Here is a 22351-nt window from a genome sequence, read left to right as displayed (position 1 = left end):
TATTTTCAGCCTTCCCAGGCAAACAAGACAGGAAATGACTAGATCAGCTAAATCTGCTTTAAGGCTACATTAACAGAATCTTGTAAATCTCAAGGTACAAAATTACTCCTGCCACTTTTAACCACCTGATCAATTAGGGCGGGTCTTTCCTGCTCCTTCCTCTGACCCATTAATCCATTGTCTGATCATTTCCTATGCAGCATCTCTTTCCCTCATCTCCAATGTTATCCACACATACTATTACATCTATCAGTGTCAGGTGGGAACATCCAGGTCTGCACGTGAAGAATTCAATTAGCTGACATTACTCATGCCTAAATGCGGGAATCTCTTCCAACTGATTGTTTGCACCTGGGTAAGACTAGATAAGGTTCAATGGCATTCAAGGTGAGGTTGGACTTCACCCTCTTGTGCCCGTACAAGGATTCTAGACTGGGGTCCCCAACCCCCAGGCCGAGGCCATTAGGTCTTGAGAAGTTCGGAACTGGGCTGTGGAAGTGGCAGATGAGCGCGTGCATCCCTTGTGCAAGTAGGTGATCGCATGTGCACACTGCCTTTACACGAGCGACGGGCACACACACACACACACACACACACACACACACACACACCGGTCTGCAAAGCCAGAAAGGTTGGGAAACTCTGTTCTAGACTATAATTCTCTGCTCCCCTAGGTCTGCCAGTCTCTCTCCAACATTCAATCCTTTTCCACCTGATAAGACGGCAAGTACGTTAAGAACTGTGAATGTATTCCAATTGCCCAGGGAGTATAATGGAACAGGAGAAGCCTTAGCCTGTGGTTTTTAAATCATTCTGAGATGGCTATTAAAGTAGAGGCAGAGAACTTGTTTTCTGCTCTGTAATCTGAGGGAGGAAATGTTGGGAATAAGGCTATTAATATTTTAAGTGCAACCAAAGCTGTCAACTTGAGATGTAGTGACCAACAAGAAACACACTAAGATGGCTATACTAGGATAGTCAGCTGCCCCTATGCTATCCCCTTCTGAATTTCAAGAGAGCAATTAAGACTTGGTTTTTCCATCTAGCCGAAGAGGAAGGCATGGTATGAAATGTTGGGATACATCGGCCAAACACAGGACTTTGTATATTTTCCTGTGTCTGGGTTAGCTTGCTATTTTTTGGTGGGAGGTAGGTTTGTTTTCTTTTTATAAAAAATTTGATTGCTAGCCACAGAACTCATGGCATAGGAATACAAAAAAATAAGAAGGGAAAATAAAAATAAAACTTATATCCACTGTATATGGAATGCAAGGTGTTGCAAATCTCTGCATGACAGTTTAATGTAGATATTTAAAGCTCTGGACATGATCCGTAATAATTTGATTTGATACTTAGAGCTGTGGGAGAAAACAGCACCCACCAAAGTAGGGTAAAGTTCTTACAGAAAGTGATTGAGGTACCAGGCTAAAAAGCGGGAGACCATAAGTTCAAGTCCTGCCTTAGCCATGAAAGCCAGCTGGGTGACCTTAGGCCAGTCAGTCTCTCAGTACAACCCACCAACAGGGTGGTTGTGGGAAAAATAGGAAAGTGTGTTGGATATGTTCAGGAGGAAAGTGTGTTGGTTATGTTCGCCGTTTGTTCGTAAACAAACAAACAAGTATTAATGTCTTGGTGTCATACTCTAGAACACTGCCAAAGGTGGAAGTTTTGTCCTTCACCACCATTCTAATCAGGCTGACCAAAAGATGCTTTTGTTGACAAAATCAAAATGTATTCTAAAGACTTTTTTAAAAGTAGATATATTTCTTCTTTTCTGCACAACAATTCATCTACAAGACAGACTCTGAAAACTGAAGCTAGATTAAAATACGTAGGTCTCAAGTGATTCTATTGTGAACCTTACCATACTGTTAATAACAACTGCTCTGAGGTCACGAGATTCTAGTATTCCATTTGTTACACAAGGAACACATCATAATTGTGGAGCCAGCTCTATCTTGGCAGAAATATATTGCAATGTGAAAAACAGAAGATTGATCAATGAAGACTAAAAGGAGAACCGGAATCTGATGTTAGTATTGATTATTTTGTTTAACAGATACTTACGTTAAACTTTTAAAACCTGCATTTCTTGCCACGGCATTATTAAGTGACTGATTAAGATGCTTGTAAGGATCAGCCAAAAATACACTGTAGTATATGATTTGTATCTCCTGAGAATATCCAGTCAATGGATTGATTGTTCATCAATCTACAGGAAATGAATGCATCACATCTGAGATACGAAAAACAAAAATAAAGCCTGAGGAAATTTAATGGCACTCTTCTGGAAAGAGGTGTAATAACCATGCCAAAGGTTTAGACCCAAACACTATGGATTAGCCACAACTTCTTTTTTTTTAAAGGGTTAGTTAACTGAGACTGATGTTCAAATGAGAAAACAACAGATGATTTGAGGTAGAGGTTTGGCCAGTTTCTTATGGCTTTGGAAAACAGTGGTGTTGGAAGATCAGTCAAGTGCCATTCATAAGGGCCATAGGATGATGTTCCTCATGCTTGCCAACTCAATGGAAGAATGCATCCCACCCGTCTTCCTATCTCCGGCTTATTCATCTCTGCCCTATCAATTGTGATCAATCCTATTTTCCCCTTGCTACGTCTCATCAGATACTCTTGCCGCTCTACAGTCAATCTATTTCTCCAATCTTCACTTTATGTACTACCACTTTAATCCTGGGAAATGTTTCTTGCCTACTGATATTTTATACACTGAAAACAATTTTTTCTCATCCAGAAGTAATTGACGCTATGTAGGCTGTGATCTAGTTACATAATATTGTAAATTATCGCTTATCCATTCTGGGAAGCAAGCTTTAGGAGGCAGAAAAAGTGCTTTCACTTTTTACATAAAGATATTTAATTATCTCTCTTCCTTGCCTGGCAACCATGTATGATTGGTTTTGTTTTTTGCAATATGCTTTTTGTTCTTGCCCCCACTCCCCAAGTGCCCTGGAAAAAAATAATTCAGTGCTGAAAATTAAGATAATGCATCCTTAGTTAGAATAGTGTTTATTACAAATTATGCTGCAATCCTCAGGTAATAATTAGGAATGTATCTTGCTGCTTGGTGAAATGAAATTTTGTACATTAGACCTCTTGCCCATCTTCCAAAATAAAGCAAAAGAAAAGAGGCATTTCTTTTTCCATACTATTGACTGAAGAATTCACCTCAGATGAATGTGATGAAAAAGACAAACACAAATGGTCTTTTGGAAGAGAATATTTGTACATCGGGGTTGAAATGAGGGGTTCTTGGTGCTCTCTGAGCTTGGTTGTTTTCTTGCAGACGTTTATTACCAAACTGGGTAACGTCGTCAGTGCTACATTGGCAAGAAAACAACCAAGCTCAGAGAGCATCAAGGACCCCACAGATGGTCTTGTTTAACAATCACTTGTTAAAGCAATAATTCAAAATTAGGATGGGGCTGAACAAATGAGTTATGACTGGTCCTCAGAATTCTGGCCATCACAGCATACCACAGTCATATGATAGCTATTTGCCATCTTCCCTCCTGGCTTCCCACAGGCAAATCAATCGGGAAGCCAACAGATTGGAAGTTGCCGTCACAAAGTCCTCACTTAATGATGCCAACTGGGATTGCTGGAATTGCTGGCACTAAGTAGCATGGGCATGTTGTTGTGCTTTAGACCTGTGCCATTTATTGATGGCAATTCCAGTCCTCATTGCCATTGTTAACAGAGAATTACCTGTGTAACTTATGAGATTGTACAATATCTCTCAATACCGACTTAAAAAATAGTTCACTTAAAGTCATATTCTGAGTGTGTACTATATCAGGATACAGCATTTAGTTGGTGGGATATAGGTAACATCATATTGATAGTTTCTAGTTTGCACAAACTTGGGAGTAAAATTGGGCTTTGATGGCACATAGGCTACATTGACCCAATGCGCCACAGTGGCTGAAATTGTGCTGTTAGCATGTGGCATACCATATTGATACAACGACTGATCACCTATTCTATCCTTTCTTTTGCTGAAAACTGAAGTGAAGCTAGAATTAACTCAAGTTATTACAAACTGTAGAGGTCAATATTTAGGGATTCTTCTGAGCACTATCATGCCATGTGGAATATTGTGCCTTGGAATGGAAGAAAGTAAAATGGTAAAGAACATAAGGTGTTCATCTGTTTTCTCAAAGAGGGGTAACAAATCCTTGATGTTATGGTATTCAGTAGGCTGGCTCTTCCCAGTCAAAGCATCTTTTTATCTTAAAGGTGATTTTGTTCAAAGTTTCCCACCTGTTAATAATTGTGTTTGATTTGACAGGCTGAGAAAAAGTGTGAAACATTTTAATAGCAACATGGAGGCACAGGAAAGTCCCTTGTCTTCCCGCTTTCTTGCTACAGAGGAATACAATTTAGAACAAAAAGTACTAATCATCTGTCTTCCAATCTGCATTTTGGGATTCATAGGAAATTCAATTATTCTTTGGCTCCTTTGCTGCAAGCTCAAGATTAAATTAAGCCTGTATTTTGTGTGTGTGGCAGCTGCTAATAACATTATGGCCTTCAGCACCATTTTTGAGTATATTATGTTTTTTAGACCACTGAATTTCAGTTTAATGTATCACCATGTCTTCCATATTTTGCATGTAAGCAGTCATCAAGTCGACTTTTATATCTTTACGGCTATCGCTGCTGAAAGATGGTGCATTCACTTTTTCCCCATTTGGTATAAACAGTTTCGGCCCATGAATTTCTCAGCCATTGTGTCTTTTTTCTTGTGGGGGCTCACCTCCCTGGTATCAATTGTGAGCCACTATATTTGCTCTCCAATAATAGAAATACACTTCAGTGACATTGACAGTTGTACAACATCAACCATAATACAAATCATCACCCAAACAATTTTTATTCCAAGTATGATATTTTTTTCTTTGGGCATATGGATTAGAACTCATGTGAGACAAGAGGAAGCTCCTCCACTGAGACTAGACGTCATCATCGTAGCTACAGTTCTTCTCTTCCTGATGTTGAGTGTACCACTTAACTTAGCCAGGATCTCAATGTATTGGGTCAACAGCATAGATGGATATATTCTGGGTAACATTTGCACGCTGTTCGAGTCTATCATCAGCTCTGCCAATCCTTTGATATATCTCATTGTTGGGTGTTGGAAGAAGCCAAAAATGAAGATATCCTGGGCATTTCTTGGAACAGCTTTATCAGACAACAGCCGTGATTGTAAAATCAAACCCAAACTGAAAAAATCAACAACTGCATGCATAGAAGAAAATGGATGTGCATTCTCTGCTGAAAAATAAATTCTTTACAAATATTGTATGCGCTGTTACTGACTTCTAGTGTATGACTGTGTATTCTGTGCGTTGCCCCCGTAACATACCAAGCCCTCATTCTTTGCAATGAGCAGAGATAAGGAGATCAGCTGGTACAAATTCAAAGCGCTCCAGCCAAACTTCATGCAGGAGGCAAAGGTGACCAACCTGTAAAGCGGACGGGTATTTTATCTTGCAAAAGAAAGTCTTCCATCAGAAGGTGATCTAGTTCAGGATGGTTTTTTTAAAAAGAACCGCAAGAAGCAAAAACAGAGACCTCAAATTGCTCCTCAACAACAAGAGCAGGATAGTAAATGGGGCAGGTGAACAAATCACCTTGGTATGGTATTCTCAGCATGAAAATTATTTATTTATTTATTTATTGATGGGATTTATATCCCGCCCTATCTCCTGAAGGACTCAGGGCGGCTCACAATAAAACATATAATAAGTACATAAATCAAGATAAAATGAAAATTGAGAACATCAGTGCAATAAAAAATTAGAGAATTTTAAAATGAATTAAAAATACTAAATATAAATTAATTAAAATGCCTGTCAGTCTAGGTCAGCTTGGTGGAACAGGTGTGTTTTGAGGCCGCGGCGAAAGGATTGGAGGTTTTGGGCTATCCGAAGCTCAGGGGGGAGCTGATTCCATAGGGTTGGTGCTCCCACAGAGAAGGCCCTCCCCCTGGGGGTCGCCAGCCGACATTGCCTAGCTGACGGTACCCTGAGGAGGCCCTCTCTGTGTGAGCGTACTGGACGATGGGAATTTGTCCCCGGCAGCAGATGGTCCCGCAAGTATCCCGGACCCAAGCCATGTAGGGCTTTAAAGGTAAGTACCAGCACCTTAAATCTCACCCGGAGGGCAACTGGTAGCCAATGCAGCTCACGCAGGAGGGGTGTAATATGGGAGTATCGGGAAGCTCCCATCACAACCCGTGCAGCTGCATTCTGCACCAGCTGAAGCCTCCGGGTGGTCTTCAAGGGCAGCCCCATGTAGAGAGCATTACAGTAATCAATACGGGAGGTAACGAGTGCGTGGGTGACTGTACGTAGGGCATCTCGGTCCAAAAAGGGGCGCAATTGGTATATAAGACGAATCTGGGCAAATGCCCCCCTAGCCACGGTTCCAATGTGATCTTCAAAACTGAGTCGTGAATCTAGGAGGACGCCCAGATTGCGTGCTTTATCAATGGGAGGTAACATCTCTCCTCCTATAGTCAGAGATGGAACCTCTTGGACTAAACGAGATGACGGTATGTACAGCCACTCAGTCTTGGCCGGGTTGAGTCGAAGCCTGTTTTCTCCCATCCAAATCTGTACCGCTTCCAGACAACGGGACATCACATCAAGGGCATCACTGGGTTGGTTCGGGGTGGAGATGAATAGCTGGGTATCATCAGCATATTGATGATATTTCACCCCGAAGCTACGGATGATCTCTCCCAGCGGCTTCATATAGATGTTGAACAGGAGGGGCGAGAGCACCGAACCCTGAGGCACTCCACAATTAAGAGGCCTAGGGCTTGACCTCTGCCCTCCTGCCAACACCGTCTGCGAACGGTCCGAGAGGTAGGAGGAGAACCAACGCAGAACGGTGCCTCCCACTCCCAGCCCCTCAAGACGACGCAGTAAGATACCATGGTCGATGGTATCAAAAGCCGCTGATAGAAAATTATATCGTGCAGGCGTATAAAACATATATGTAATATATAGCTACATGCATATTTCATGCCAATTTGTACTGTTCTTTGGGAACGGAGGGGGCAATGCCTATGCAGTCATCAGCTGAGCCACCACAGAATGAACCAGGGACCTCTTAAGAGTTGATCATTCAATGAAAATTCTACAGAAGAGAAAGAAGTTTAGGCAGTACCCCTAATGCCAAAATACAGGGAGTCCTCGACTTACAACAGTTCACTTAGTGACCATTCAAAGTTACAATGTCACTGAAAAAAGTGACCGATGACCACTTTTCACACGTACGTCCATTGCAGCATGCCCCACAATCACGTGATCACAATTTGGATGCCGGGCAACTGGTTCACGTTTGTGACGGTTGCAGGGTTCCAGGCTCACGTGACCACCTTTTGCGATTTTTCTGACAAGCAAAGCCAATAGGGAAGCCAGATTCACTTAACAACCTTGTCACTAACTTAACAACTGCAGTGATTCACTTAACAATTATGGCAAGAAAGGTCATAAGATGGGGCAAAATTCACTTAACAACTTTCTCACTTAGCAGCAGAAATTTTGGGCTCAATTGTGGTCGAAAGTTGAGGGCTACCTGTATTAGAAGCACATAAAAATGAGGATTCAGAGATGCTCATTTTTATTTTTATTTTTAAAAAAGAACTCTAGCTAAGTACTCTGCTGTAAAAGTACAAATTGAATGATGATCATTTGAAAGCAGCATCCAGGGTCTCTGGGATTCCCAATCATTTTGGGCTAGTGTCAAAAGCCATCATCTGGAATCTTACTTTGTTGTAGGTCCATTCGGAAAAAAAGGGGACTTGCCCATTCAAAAAATGACTATCCTTGTAAACATGTTTCCTTGAAAAACAGAAGGCAAACTACAAGCATTCAAGAGCAAGGCAAAAGTATTTCCGAGTTCAAAATGTTACGTGGAACCCAGTCTTCTACTCCAGGAGCCATTTCACAAAAGTTGTCCTGGTAAGCTTGAGAGATAAATAACTGGTCAAGAATGATAGGTGGGATCTGAACCTCACGTTTCAAAGCGCAGATTTGTTTCTATGAAACGTAACAGAATCTTTAAAAAAACTGATAATTATTGGCTTCTGGCACAGCATGGAGGTAAGGATCACCCATGCTTGATTCCTTACAGGCGCTCCTTGAGAAGAAAGCACAAAACAGCATTCCTCAATGGGTTTGAGAGAGAAGGCAAGCTGACAATTTTATTTTCAAATGATAGATATTCTATGGAGCCTAAAAGCATTCTTGGAAATAGAATGGAAATAGTCTTGGAAATTTTATGCATATATTTGCTTACGGTATGTTCGTTTTTCTCAGGTTTGGGATGGGGTATTTGTCCTTATCAGAAGGAAACAAATAAAGGAGCATAAACTTATTTATTTATTTATTTGTTTGTTTGTTTTTATAAACCACCCTTCTCCCGAGGGACTCGGGGTGGTGTACAGAGTAAGATAGGCAACATAATGAAACAGTATTGAAAAAACATTGCAATCTATGATGATACTATTTAGCAATTCAAATGGAATAAAATTCAGTAGGTAGTTACATGGACGAGGGCACTATAATTAACTACTGTGCTTTGGAGCGTCAAGAAAATCTGCCATGGTTTTCAATTGGATCAAAATGGGAAAAATTGATTCACCTGTGGGGCAGACAACCCATAGTGATTATAAATCATATAAATCACTATCATATCTCATTAAAAGGTGCAAATGTAGAAAGATAACCCAGAAAGCTTCGTGTATTGGGAGAAATTGCATATAAAACAATGCAGATTAAAATAAATTCTAATTAGAAGAAAAATGGAGTAATATATACAATCCAACAATACTAAAATGAGACTACTCCACGGATTCCAAGCTATAATTTAATACTACATACTAATTTATTTGTGATTTCTTTCCAGTTATCTCTGGTTTCTGAGCTGCCAGAGAAGATGCCCCTTAAAAATGATAAACATAAGTCATGGTGGGCCTGCCTCTTTTACTTTATAGATCACCTATTCCTATTGGGAAATTAAGATGGACTCTGTCCTCAAACCAAGACAAAATTCACAATGAAACAGATTCAGGATGATACTCTTTTTGAGCACAATTAAACTATGGTTAACAGTTGCTGTGAGGTCATGGGATTCTCATTCTGTTGCTTGGTCCATACATCATCATAGGCACCTGGTCATAGAATTAGATGTTTATGATGAACCAGAAACTTGATCAAAGACAGTTGAAAAAATATGGGGTCATAACCATGGTAGCATTTACTTTTCTATCTAATTTGATAGACAAATTTATTAACTACAAGAAGTGTCTATTTAAGAGGCATTCTAGGGATTTGTGAACATAATGTTGCATAATGTATTCTGTAATTTGATTGTAAGAATATTTAACCAGTGATCACACCGTTAAAAAGAGATCACAGCACCAAAAGAATAGTCCTTATAATAGCTGGAAGGAAGTTTGGAACTGAGGCAAATGAAAATCATCTTTTCTCTTCTGTGTTTTCTCCAGAAAGAAGGTTAATGTGTTGACCTCACCTGTCTTTCTTAACCTGTTTGCTATTGGCTTCAGAGAGGCAGAGTTAGAGTTTGATCTGCAGGTGACTGGATAAGTAGTCTCTTCAAGTAGATACTGATAAGCTCCAATACAAGTTATTTTACATAATCAGTATCTTAATAGGTGACTGTGGACAGTTCCAGCATAGACAGTGTAAGAATGGAGACCCTGTAGTCTTCCCAATGTTGCTAAACTACATCTCCCAGCATCCCTTCCCTTTGCTGATACTGCCAGTTAATAATACCTAACGGATTACTGGTTACTTACCTTATCTATAGCCTTGGTGGAGCAGTGGGCTAATGCCTCCTTAAGTAACACCAGCTGCCTGCAATTAGTGCAGGTTCGCATCCCACCAGGCTCAAGGTTGACTCAGCCTTCCATCCTTCCGAGGTAGGTAAAATGAGGACCCAGATTGTTGGGGGCAATTAAGCTGACTTTGTAATAATGCCGCTTGGGGTGTGTGTATGAAAGCCCTAATAAGCAGGCATATACATAGAATGAAGGCTACTGCTAAGCTTGTAAGCCGCCCTGAGTCTTCGGAGAAGGGCGGGATATAAATGGAATTTAAATAAATAAATAAATCAGTAATTAAAGAGGTATCTAGAACCATTTCAATTACTAGTCCAGCACAGAAACTACAACCGGTAAATGATTCCAAAGGTCTGGCGTGCCCACAGAGAACACCCTCCCTCTGGAGGCCGCCAGCCGACACTCTCTGACCGACGGCACCCTGAGGAGACCCTCTCTGTGGGAGCGCACGGGGCGATGGGAAGTTGACGCCGGCAGCAGGTGCTCCCGTAAATAATCCAGACCCATGCCATTTAGGGCTTTATAGGTCATCACCAGCACCAGCAATAGCACTAGCAATAGCACTTAGACTTATATACCTCTTCACAGTACTTTCCAACCATTCCTAAGCGGTTTACAGAGCCAGCCTATTGCCCCCAACAATCTGGGTCTTCATTTTACTGATCTTGGAAGGATGGAAGGCTGAGTCAACCTTGAGCCAGGGAGAATCGAACTGCCAAACTGCTGGAAGCTGGCAGTCAGCAGAAGTAGCCTGCAGTACTGCATTCTAAGCACTGTGCCACCACAGCTCAATACAAAATCCCATTAGATATCTTAATTTTTTATTTTATTTTAATCCCATTTATATCCCGCCCTTCTCCGAAGACTCAGGGCGGCTTACAATTTAAAGCACAAATCAATGTGCTTAAAAATAAATCCGCGTGAACAGAGCCCATAACATAATGACAAGAAACTGTGTTTGCTTTTGACAGGTTGAGAAGAATTTCAAAACATGTGAACAGTGTTGTGTCGGAACAGATTAGCAATATTCCATATATGCTGACCCAGCGAATGAAAATGAGACTGAAGTGTCACTGAAAGCACAGCACACTGACATAAGCAATGATCCTCATTGCTATTCCCATCACCATTTTGGGAATATTTGGAAACCTAGTGGTTATTTTTTTTCTTTCCTTTAAAATTAAGAAGACCAGGTTTACCGTATATGTCCTAAATATAAGTATTGCCGATCTTGGTATTCTAATCTATCTATATGTTTATTTTATGCTATTTTTAAAACCAAGTCTTGTCAATGCATCTGTGTCCTATATAATAGAACTGATATACGCAGTTGGATACAATTCCAGCTTCTATATTCTAACAGCTCTCTGCTTTGAAAGGTATTTAGCTGTTTTTTTCTTTACCTGGTATCAATGTCATCGGCCAGAGCATATTTCATTTTTCCTCGTGAGCACATTGTGGGTATTTTCTGGCCTAGTATCGCTCTTGGAATACTTCGCTTGCTATCCAAGGTTCTACATATATTTGGATGAAAATACTTTACAGTGCAGAATCATAAACCTATTTCAAATATTTCTTGAGTTCCTGATCTTTATTCCCATCATGGTCTTTTACACTTTGGCTATTTTTATCCGAAGGCAGAAAAAAAACCAGCAAACTCCCCCAGCAACACTTGATATCTCTATTACGGCTACTGTTGTTCTTTTTCTTGTATTTGATGTATCGGTTAAAATTTTTAATTTTATTGAATTTTGGTTTGATGCAGTACACGTACCAACATTTTCAGTGGCGGTATTATTTGACGTCATAAGCAGTAGTGTCAACCCGTATGTGTATTTTATTATTGGAGGCTTTCTGAGAAGAAGCTTTGATCCTCTTGACGTTTTTCTTGAGAGAGCTTTGAAAGATGAAGGAACTGTGGTGGAAGGAACATAAATGCAGCAAGAACAGTTTTCCAAATGAGCCAAAGAAATACCCATAGAAGAATACACGACTGACTTACAATTCCAGTTCCAAAACAGTTCATTCATTATATATCACCCAGGTCCATTAGTTAAATCAGCCAAATGCTTTATTTGGCTCACAACCCCTTGTCTATTTCTGCCATACAAAAAATCAGTATAAAGAGCTTGGTGGCCAGGAAAGAGAGGTTCCTCTGAGGAAAGAATTTTAATTTTACAAAGATTTTGTTGTGCTTATGAACCATAAGACCAAGAGCCCTAAAGAAAGGAAGGACAAGCAACTGTAGACTGCCTCTACACATGGAAGATTGGAAGGAAGGAAGGAGAAGAGAAAGCTGTGAAGTCAAAGGAAGCCAAAAGGAGTGGAAAGAAAAAAAAATCTACAGATGGGAATATACTGGCATTTGTATATCCCTAAAGACTGACAGAGGTTTATGTTCACAGTATTTAACCCTCATTTCCTTCTGGAAGATTCTGATAGGTACGAAGTGATGTATCTTGACTCTGAGTTACCTACATTGAGAAAGCACAATTGTTTATCTTTAGAATACAATGTACTGCTTTAAAGGACTTTAACCTAATTAGAACACATGGGACAGGTTTTCCCAAAGGGGAAAAAAAAATCTCCAAACTTTTTGGATTTTGTATGTTAATGTCATAAACTTTTTATTTGAAATTTTATACCTAGGATGACATTGTACTGAAAGGTTCTGATGATGTAAACTTAAAAAAAAAACACAAAATAGTAGAAATTTGCCAAATAAAAGGATAAAACCAACAAATGATAACCAATGCAGTGCCTATTTTTTTTTAAAAAAAAATCAAGGGCAAAATCAGAAGCCAAAATAGTTTTTTTTAAAAAAAGCATAAAAATTAACTGGTAGAATTAAAAACCATTCTTCACCTGACAGGAAAAAAATCTAAAGAAAAAAAATCTTGTATTGGGTAATTATTTCTGGAAAGACTGAAGGAGACAGAATACTCAAATACTTCACAAGACAGTTTAATGATGTAACCCAAATGAGGGCAGTACCTTTCATCTCTGCCATTTTACTAAAACAAGCGGGGGGGGGGAGATTCTACCATAAAGATGAAAGAAACAGGAGTAGGAATGTCTGCAAGGGGTCGTGGTAATTAATGAAGTTAAAATGGCAGTTGTGACCATGTAACTGAAGCCCCACCCCTTTTTGACATGTGTTGTAACAACCATAAAGGGGAAATAGATTGCACGATTGTAGTTGCTATCTTGATATTTTTTGACTTTCACTTACAAGTGGCTAGATGAAGGTAAAAATATTTGGAGAACTTGTTGCACTTCTTCCTTTTAAAAGGTGTTCCTCAGATGCCATGTTCAATTATCGTGAAACTGGATACTGTGACATTGTTTGATGGATTTATAGGGCCAACCAAATCCAACAGGCCACTTGTGAAAAGTTATGAAGACATCAGACAGCTTCACGTAAGTTATTTCGCTTTAAAGTCAAAAAGGCAAAAAAAAAAGGCTACTTCAATCCTTACCCAGAAGCTGACAGCCCAGGTTCGAGACCCAAGCACCAACAACGGGATGAGCTCCAGTTACTGGCTCCAGTTTCTGCCTACCTAGGAGTTTGAAAGCATGCAAATGCAAGGAGATAGATATCATTTTGGTGGGAAGATTAACACAGTGTTCTGTGTGCTTCAGCATATAGTCATGCTGGCCACATGACCAAAAGTGATGAAGAAATGAGGCTTAGCCAAACTTCATGCCCATTTAGGCCACATTACAACTATGAAGTTAGATGGATCTTTCAGCTCTCAGCTACTTGAATCACCAGCCAACTGCAAAAACCTCAGTTCCCGCAGTCTACCTAGGAGGAGTTGCTGTCCAGGGTACATGTGGATGATCTCACAATCTCTACTTTCTCCAGAGAGAATATGGTGGCCAAGATCTACCCCTGGCTGCCAATCTCCACTGAATGCCATCAATGCTAACTGACAGGTGCCTAGGTCACCATGTCCTCACTGGAAGTTCTATGAAAGAACAATTCCCAGTAAATATGAGTCATATGTGTCTGTGAACTACGCAAATTATAACTCTTATCCACTTTTAATCTTTTATCCACTTAGGTGCATATTAAATTAATTTTTCCATTTTTTTTTCTACATGGGAACTAAAAACTATTGAAACCTGATTTGTCATCCCTTGGGTCCTGAATCCCATTCAGCTCAAGAGGCCAGAAGGAACAATGGGAAGAAGACATAGCTTCTGGGGCTATCAAAGAGAACTGATTACATAAGTGTATTTTTAATACAATTTTACATACTGCCCCTATACCCAGTCCTGAGTTAATAAGACTGTTAAATTACACACACTTTATGTTCTGAATTATTGTCTCTTTTTTCTATGTTTCTTTTTGTATAGTTGTAATGCACTATTACAAGTATATTCACAGCATTTTTTTTAAAAAAAGTTCAAAGCAAGGACATAAAAGTTTTACTATATACCTAGAAGGGGGAAAACTATTATATTTCTAAATTAAATTTAGAATTTTTCTTTAAGCAAGGTGGGATGGTCTAGTGTTTGGGCATATCCTTCTGCAGAACAATGAACTACTACTACGATTAACTTTTTGGCATCAAATAGAGTTATTCCACTTCTTCAAGAATTTAACATCTATTTGTGTAGTTTATACATTAAATTATTTTGGATTCTCTAGATGAACTGCCCAGGAAGCTTCATATCCCCATTGAAAAGATTGTATACAAGCAGCAAGCACAAAATATTTTGTGCAATACTTACGCTTTAAGAAAATCCACCATATCTGTCCCATTACTCTTTTCCATTCTTCTGTATTTTTTTTTCATAATAAAGAAGTTTGATTTTCACTGCATCCTATTTGAACAAGTTCTCCTTTCCTATTCTTCTTTCCATATTAGGAACCACACAATTTTGGGATCATTGCAATGTGTTTTAATCTATTATTGTACAGCTTACATTGAGAGAAAAAGAAACCAAGCATTTCTCGTGGATGAGCTGTTACACACGACAACTATAAGAGCCTCCAAGCAAGAAAGCCAGCAGAGACCAAGAAGCCACAATGCCACATATTCTGAAAGGGCATAAAAATATAAACACAAATGGAATTTATGTCAAACAACATCAAGAGTTAAAAAGCTTAGTTCTATCTGCCATAGATTCAGTTTCACTTGACTTTATCATTCAAAATGGGCAATTTAATTACAAGGGCATTACACAATGGTTTAGATCAGACATGTCAAACTCGCAACATCGTGTGACATCGCGCAACGTATCAGAGCCTTTTTGCCATTGCTGGCAATGGGGTGGGCGTGGCTTCCAGATGATGCGTCCGGCACGTGGGCTGGTAGTTTGACACCCCTGATTTAGATATTCCATGCTTTAGTTATTGTATAAAATCAGATAATTCCCAAAGCAGCTTATAGCATAAAAATCTTTCAAATATATTAAGTCATATTAAGTAAGCAATTTTAAATAAAGCCAGTTATAATGGAATACAGTATCCAGTTATCACAATCCTGTTAATCCTGAGAATCTTTCTCAGATTCTCTACTTGCTCAGCCTTTGTCTTCAATACTTGAAGTAGCAAAATAACCTCTAGCAGATTCTTCCAAGTATATGGGAATACAGCTCACTTCAGCCTCGGCCTGTGCAACTATGGAGGCCAGAGATGATGAGAACTGCATTTCTTATTCCAGAGGAAATATGGCTGTATATTCATTGAACCATTAGAAAGTGGCCGGAACCATGCTTAAGAGTGCATTATCAATAAAACTTAAAATAAATTCTGCACTCTTTCAACCCTGATTCTGTTCTACCTTCCCATGGCTTTAAGCACTGTACTTCATTAAGGCTAAGGACCGACAGGTTTTGCACTGGTAAGATCCCAACTGTATTCCACAAACAGTGCAATTTCGAAGATGGAAGTGTTTTCAATATATCAATTCAACATCTTGAATAATTAAGCCCCTGAATGATGCTATCCAGGATGGAAACTTAACAGTTACACATAGTTTGAGAATTATCTCATAAGTTCCAGCTGGCAGAAAAGGCAATTGGGCAAGTGTATGCCATACTAGTGTACGTAGCTGTTCTATCTCCAATGGGATGCACAGCTGAGAATGTGAATCTGGGCGATACTGAACAAGCTTTTAATCATTCATATTTTGAAGATTGATGCTTGGCCAACAGAGAGCAGTGGAAAGTAATCATGCCAGACAAATGTAGCACACTTCTCTTGAAGAATGTGCTTCCAGTTGAGCAGCTGCAGCCAGATGCAGAATGCAACGACTCAAGCAATTAAGCAGGGGTAGATTTCTGCATTTCAAGACCCAGACTGAATTCAGATTAATTTTTTGTAAATGGCCATTCCAAAAGGTAGCATAAAGTCAAGCTTACTTACTGTAGGAAGCTAGCCACTCGTGGAGAATGCTTCCAACGGTGATACACGGAAATCTGTAGGTTAGGATGGGCCTTATATGCTTTCAGAACTATCCTGATGCTGTAAGAATAATTTGAAGAGGAAACTCAGCTTGCTGGCTAATATACAGCAAAGAAGAATGCTTCATACAACCAAATGATAGTTTTGCTACCAAAAGAAGCAGGCACTAATCAATGCTGGGAAACTGTTGCCTCAGCTAGTGTTCCTCTTGCCTACAAAATAAGTCCCACTCTTAGCCAGAAGTCTATAGCCACCCACGTAACCCTACCAGAACATGCTTACTCACATTCTCACAGCTCAGAGGGTTTATATGATAGCCCTTTGTCCTAAGGAAAAGAAGACTTCACCTTTCTTTCCCTCAAGCTTCCACCTTTTCCTTTTTTTTTAAATCCCATTTATATCCCGCCCTTCTCCGAAGACTCAGGGCGGCTTACAATCTAAAGCACAACTCAATGTGCTTAGCAGTAGCCTTCATTCTATGTATATGCCTGCTTATTAGGGCTTTCACACACACACCCCAAGCGGCATTATTACAAAGTCAGCTTATTGCCCCCAACAATCTGGGTCCTCATTTTACCCACCTCGGAAGGATGGAAGGCTGAGTCAACCTTGAGCCTGGTGGGACTCGAACCTGCACTAATTGCAGGCAGCTGGTGTTACTTAAGGAGGCATTAGCCCACTGCTCCACCAAGGCTCTTTTAACTGTTCTTTCTAGGCCAAAGCAAAAGACCAGGAGGAACAAACCCACAGCAATTTCTTGTCTTCTCCCGCAAAACATCACATTTCCTTTAAGCCCATCTTCATCTCCCTATTTTGTTTCTAGGATTAAAAATTAAAAGCCCAAGCAGGGCGCTAGCATATAATATGCTTGATTCAGTTTTGCCTTAATAGATTTATGAACCTGTCCATTCTGGCACATAAGCCATGGTTTCCTCAACCAATCTTTAAACCACTGACGAAGGAGGAAGTAGCTGCAAAAGAAAGACTCAGAATTGTTGAGAAATTATCAATATTTTTTCTTATTCTTTGAAGCTAGAAAAAAGTTTTGTTTCGAGATGGGAAAAGAGAAACGTAAGCAGAAGCAGGGGTTGAGAGGAAACAAAAAGTCGGAAAACTAATGGAATTTGAACTATTTAAATTTTTAGATAAGTTCCAGATAGTACATAACTAGAAAGTGAGACCATTTAAAGAAAACAAAAAATAAGGGGAATAGTCCTAAGATGTTTGAGCATGTAAAGACAATTTTAAGAGTTATCCATCTTTCAAATATGTTTGACAGGTTAATTCTTATATTGTTTGGGAAGAAAGAAAATATTACTCATAAAATCATAAAGTAGGAAAGGATCTTAGAAATTATCTAATTCAACCTCATGCTCAATGCATGATCCACTAGAGCCTCACTGATAGATGATCATCCAACTCTGAAAATCCGTATCAAAAGTGAACATACAGTCGGCAGCCTGCTCCATAGGCTGATAGCCCATGCAGTCAGAAAGTTGCAGATTCAGGGGCAATTGGATTTTAATCACATACTCTTTAAAATTATTGGCGAGCAGGAGAAACTGGTTCACTCTTAGCCGACGGACATCAAACCTGCAGAAAGTCCTCAACTCTTGATGAATCTGCTCTTCAGTTACCCCACGCCACCCCTTCACAGTGGCTAATAGGAGGGGAGGACGTGTTGTTAGGTCATCCGCGCCAGAAAAATTCTGAGGAAATAACAAATTTTCAGTTACTGAGAGCACCAGAAAGATGTTTCAGACTATGAATTGAAATATTATGGCATTTTATACAAAAGAGATACACGCTGTGCGGTGATGGGATCTTAGAATTAACGTAAATATTTTTTTTAAAAAAAACCCCAGCTATGAGCATATCCTTTAAATACTGCCTTGCTTATTAAATATACTAGTAACATTTTGATGGCAAAATCTAAGTCCAGTTGACCTTGGCTGATCTAAAGGAAATGTTGGTCAATACTTGCATGGAAAAAAAGTAGGAAATTCCAGAGCTACAGTTTAGAAAGGAACATTAAAAAAAAACATTTGGGAAGAAGGTAATACTGTAATGAACCATTTCTTGTGCTGTTAGTACTTTAACAGAGCTTGGGAACACAGATGAGCCATTAAGGCAATAAAGGGAGGAAGCAAAGCCGTTAGAGAAGAGATTCTGGAGTCCAGGGAAAGGGGAGAATTGTGAGAAACCAAGTAACTAGCTGTTGTGTAGTGAGTTCTGAACAGTAGGAATGATGCCAGGCAGCTGAGTACAGTCAAACAGCTCTTTATTTGGTGACCATAACTGTACTGAGGGTTTAGGGGGTACTTGCACTCTTTATATACCTTTCTGAGTAAACAGCCAACCAATCAGATTGAACCTAAATCTCCCGCCATAATTGACTCCCGCCAAAACGGTTACAGTTCAAATGCTTACTGGTAGTTAACTGTTATACAAGTGCTTAGGTGTTTCTTTAAGCCTTAATACACAACACTAGCTTTCTTTTTTGCCCATCTTAAGAGACACGTAACTCTGGGCAGCTCACAACAAAAGTAAAAATAAAGAAAAATTAAACCACAAGGAAAAACTTGGCACCTCAGCCGTTCTCCTCCAATGCAGCTAGGGATTACACTAGGTATAGGTTAATCTGGAGAATTACTTTGGCAAGATTTCAATGTTATCCGACTGGCATTAAAAATCTCTCTAGAAATTCAGGTGGTACTTGTTTTTTTAAAGCTTGGTAGCTTCAGAGGGGTGGGCAATATTGCTGCAAAACAAATTGCACGGCCTGATCCGGAAAACCACCAAGAACTGAGTACAACTCAAAGGCATCATACCATCACAGACTGCAACAGTTGGAAAAGACCTTGAAGATTAAGCTATATTCCAATTCCTTGCCCTGGGGTTTCTATTACTAAAGCAGAATCTTTATTCTCTTCAATAATGCTACATGGTTGGGAATCCTGGATTTGATATTCAGGATAGGTAAAAACACACTTGGCAGACTGTAGTCCTGAAAACATGAAATGTAAATGTGAAACAATCACATTCATTAAGAATCAATGCTCTTGGAATATAAGTTCAGTATGGGGCTATCATATGAATTTTTAAAGGAAATTTGCTTTTAGAGATAAATGACGACTAATCGCACGAATCTGTAATTAAGGATGGCAGTGTAGCCTATTTCCCACTGAATTCCAGACTGTAATTTGATCCTTTCCATTTTTAAAAAAGTTACATAATGGAATTGCTTAATATATTATTTAAATACCAAGACCTCACAGCAAGACAGGAGTCTTCTGCCATCACTTCCCTCTTTTCCTTCACCTATGGTATCGTATACTGCTGCATGCTGAACTTCTGTCCAGCCACATTAAAACTCAAAAACAAAGAGGGAATGGAGGGGGGGGGAAACCTCCATGACAAGAGGGTGGGGGGATAAAAATGACAAAGAAAACAGTGAGAAGGTAAAAAAACACAACTGCATGCTGCTCAGATGCCCATATTTAGAGAAAAAAGAATGTTGTCAACATTGGAAATTAATGATGTTCCCAAACTTCGTGATAGTCTATTTTAGGTGGGTCCCTGGAAACAAATTTACTCAAAAGACCCTGGAGATTAAATTAGATCTATTTGAGATGAAGAATGTTTCTCTATGCATAAGGACTAGGGCAAAATGTTTAGTCAAATGTTGCAAACTAGGACATGTAGTCAACTACCTTTATTATTGTGCTGATGATTATTATTAATCAGAAAAGCTGGACATTTACTTTCTTCCTATGATATGAACAACATGTATGCTGCCCATAACACTATCTTAATAAATGATCCTGTTTTAACTCCTTGCCTATATTGGGAGAAAGAGAAAGAAGCAGGGGAAGAGAGAGAGAGATCCTTAATTTCACAATTCCTCCCACAACAGACACAAGCTCTGTAAGGTAAAAGGTAGGCTCCCCTGGCTATAAAAATCATGTTTCTTCACTACCCAATAGAAAAAAAGGGCGAGTGCGAGAGGAATCTGGTATAAGCAATTGATGATGTGGAGAGGTAATAGTTTTAATGTTTCTTTTTTCAAATTCTGCTTTTAAACATCCCAGCCTTTCACTGTGTAGCTATAACAAGCCTCCTGCCCCCAAACTTCTTCTCCCTGAGGCCCACTACATAAGCCAGGGATGGGGAACTATGACCCTTTTGCGATCGGTGAACTTCAACTCCCAGAATTCTTGCGCCAACATGGCTGGCTTGGGAATTCTGGGAGTTGAAGTTCACAGACCATAAAAGGGCCATAGTTACCCAGCCCTGTCATAGACCAATCCCTTAGGATTTTAGCAGATGACGGAAGAGCAGCCTTTTTCTGCCTGGGATAGAGGGCGACCGTAACTCAGCCTCTGTACTCTGACTGAAGACTCTCATTGCTTGTGATGCTGTGGCATCATTGTGGCAGCCAATCTAAAATAGAGGGACCTTTTGTTCTTAATTTTTTTGATTTTGAAATGGCTCTAAGGGACAAAATATGCAATCCAATTTGGGGATGGGAGGTGGGGGAATTTAAGGAATACAACTAGTGCCTTAATGAAAGATTTACTACATTAATTCCAAACCCCCTTCCCCAAGGAAACAGGGTTCAAATAGTTAGCCCTGCCCATTCCAAGGGAAATCTGAAGCTGCTCGCCCCAGCCTGCTAGCTTCTCTCTTGTCATACTCACAATTTTCTGAACTCCGCCTCGAATCAAGTTCACCTGATTCACATATGCAGCTAAGACATCAAGGTACTGAGAAAAAGTGGGTGCTGCTGTTTGATCACTAAATGAAATGAAATAAGGTGAGTTGTTAAGAATTTTACAAAGTTGCATTGGACCAAGATATCATGACTGCAGTGTATAAATGCCAAATTTCCATTTAGTGCTTTTTGTCCGGCTTAAAATATTTGTTATTTGAAAAAAAAGGAAGAAAAATAGACAATTTGCACCTTTTTTAGCCTAATAATCATCATATACAATATTCCAGTATTCCTTCTTCGGTTTCTTTTCTTTTTTTTTTTTTTTGTAGTTTTTGAACGATCAAATCCAAGCTTAATGCTTCTTTTTCAAACAAAACTACCTCCAACACTGTAACCTTTTCCGTACACAAAAATTGCTCCATTTTTCTGTAACCTCAGTTGATTTATTCATGTCCTTTTTCCAAACCTACAATACCTACCGACTGTACCAGAAAAATATGTATCATTTCATGCGTAGTACAAATATGAAGAAATTTATCCTTTATCCAAAGCAAACAAACATACTGATTCAACAATCAACGATCCAAAATTCCAAGGCTGCCTCTTGAATAGTTATCATTAATTCAAATCCTAAAAGTTACTTAGGATTTTTGTCTCCTGCCATAAAATAAATTCTTTTAAACTTCCCTCAGTGAAGAATATGACATTTGGTGTTGTGAATTTTTTTAACCACCGTATCGGAAGGTCGGCAGTTTGGCGGGTCATATCCCGAGTGCCGTGTAACAGAGTGAGCGCCTGTTACTTGTCCCAGCTTCTGCCAACCTAGCAGTTCGAAAGCACGTAAAAATGCAAGTAGAAAAATAGGGACCACTACGGTGGGAAGGTAACAGCGTTCCGTGCGCCTTTGGCGTCTAGTCATGCCGGCCACATGACCACGGAGATGTCCTCGGACAAGCGCTGGCTCTTCGGCTTTGAAACGGAGATGAGCACCGGCCCCTAGAGTCGGAAACGACTAGCACGCATGTGCGGGGGAAACTTTACCTTTACCTTTATAAGTAATTTGGTAGGGTTAGCAAATGTAAATCAGCTCTCTTAAAATTCTAACTTTTAGAATATTTATCAGTTATATAGATGTTCTTCAACTTCTACACGAAGCAGTATTCAGTAAAGAAAATTATTGCCATTCACATCTATCATTGAAAAGCCAAACTGTTACTTACCCAGTTTTTCTGCAAAGGAGCAAATGAGCTATTTTAAGAAGAACTAGAAGAAAGGATGTATATACAGTTATACCAATTGTTAGTTACTATTAGTGTTATGA

The 22351-nt window shown here is 39.5% G+C and overlaps 1 protein-coding gene across 1 annotated transcript in view; it reads right to left on the bottom strand.

Moving 5' to 3' along the window:
- Positions 1 to 14875: 14875 nt before the first annotated feature.
- Positions 14876 to 22351, bottom strand: part of PNLDC1 (PARN like ribonuclease domain containing exonuclease 1) — a gene marked incomplete at its 3' end in the record, with an annotated part of 28924 nt that continues 21448 nt past the window's right edge. Inside the window, exons 15-19 of the mRNA XM_083349801.1 lie at positions 22251 to 22293; positions 21017 to 21113; positions 17850 to 18025; positions 16278 to 16376; positions 14876 to 14948 (exon numbers count right to left, since the gene is read on the bottom strand). Coding sequence (XP_083205927.1) covers positions 14876 to 14948; positions 16278 to 16376; positions 17850 to 18025; positions 21017 to 21113; positions 22251 to 22293 — 488 coding nt within the window. The remainder of the gene's footprint in view (positions 14949 to 16277; positions 16377 to 17849; positions 18026 to 21016; positions 21114 to 22250; positions 22294 to 22351) is intronic.

This window comes from Vipera ursinii (assembly GCF_947247035.1).
Source record: "Vipera ursinii genome assembly, chromosome: 1".
Classification (NCBI taxonomy): Eukaryota; Metazoa; Chordata; class Lepidosauria; order Squamata; family Viperidae; genus Vipera; species Vipera ursinii.
The sequence above is the reverse complement of the archived record's forward strand: the minus strand, read 5'-3'. Positions and strand labels throughout refer to the sequence as shown.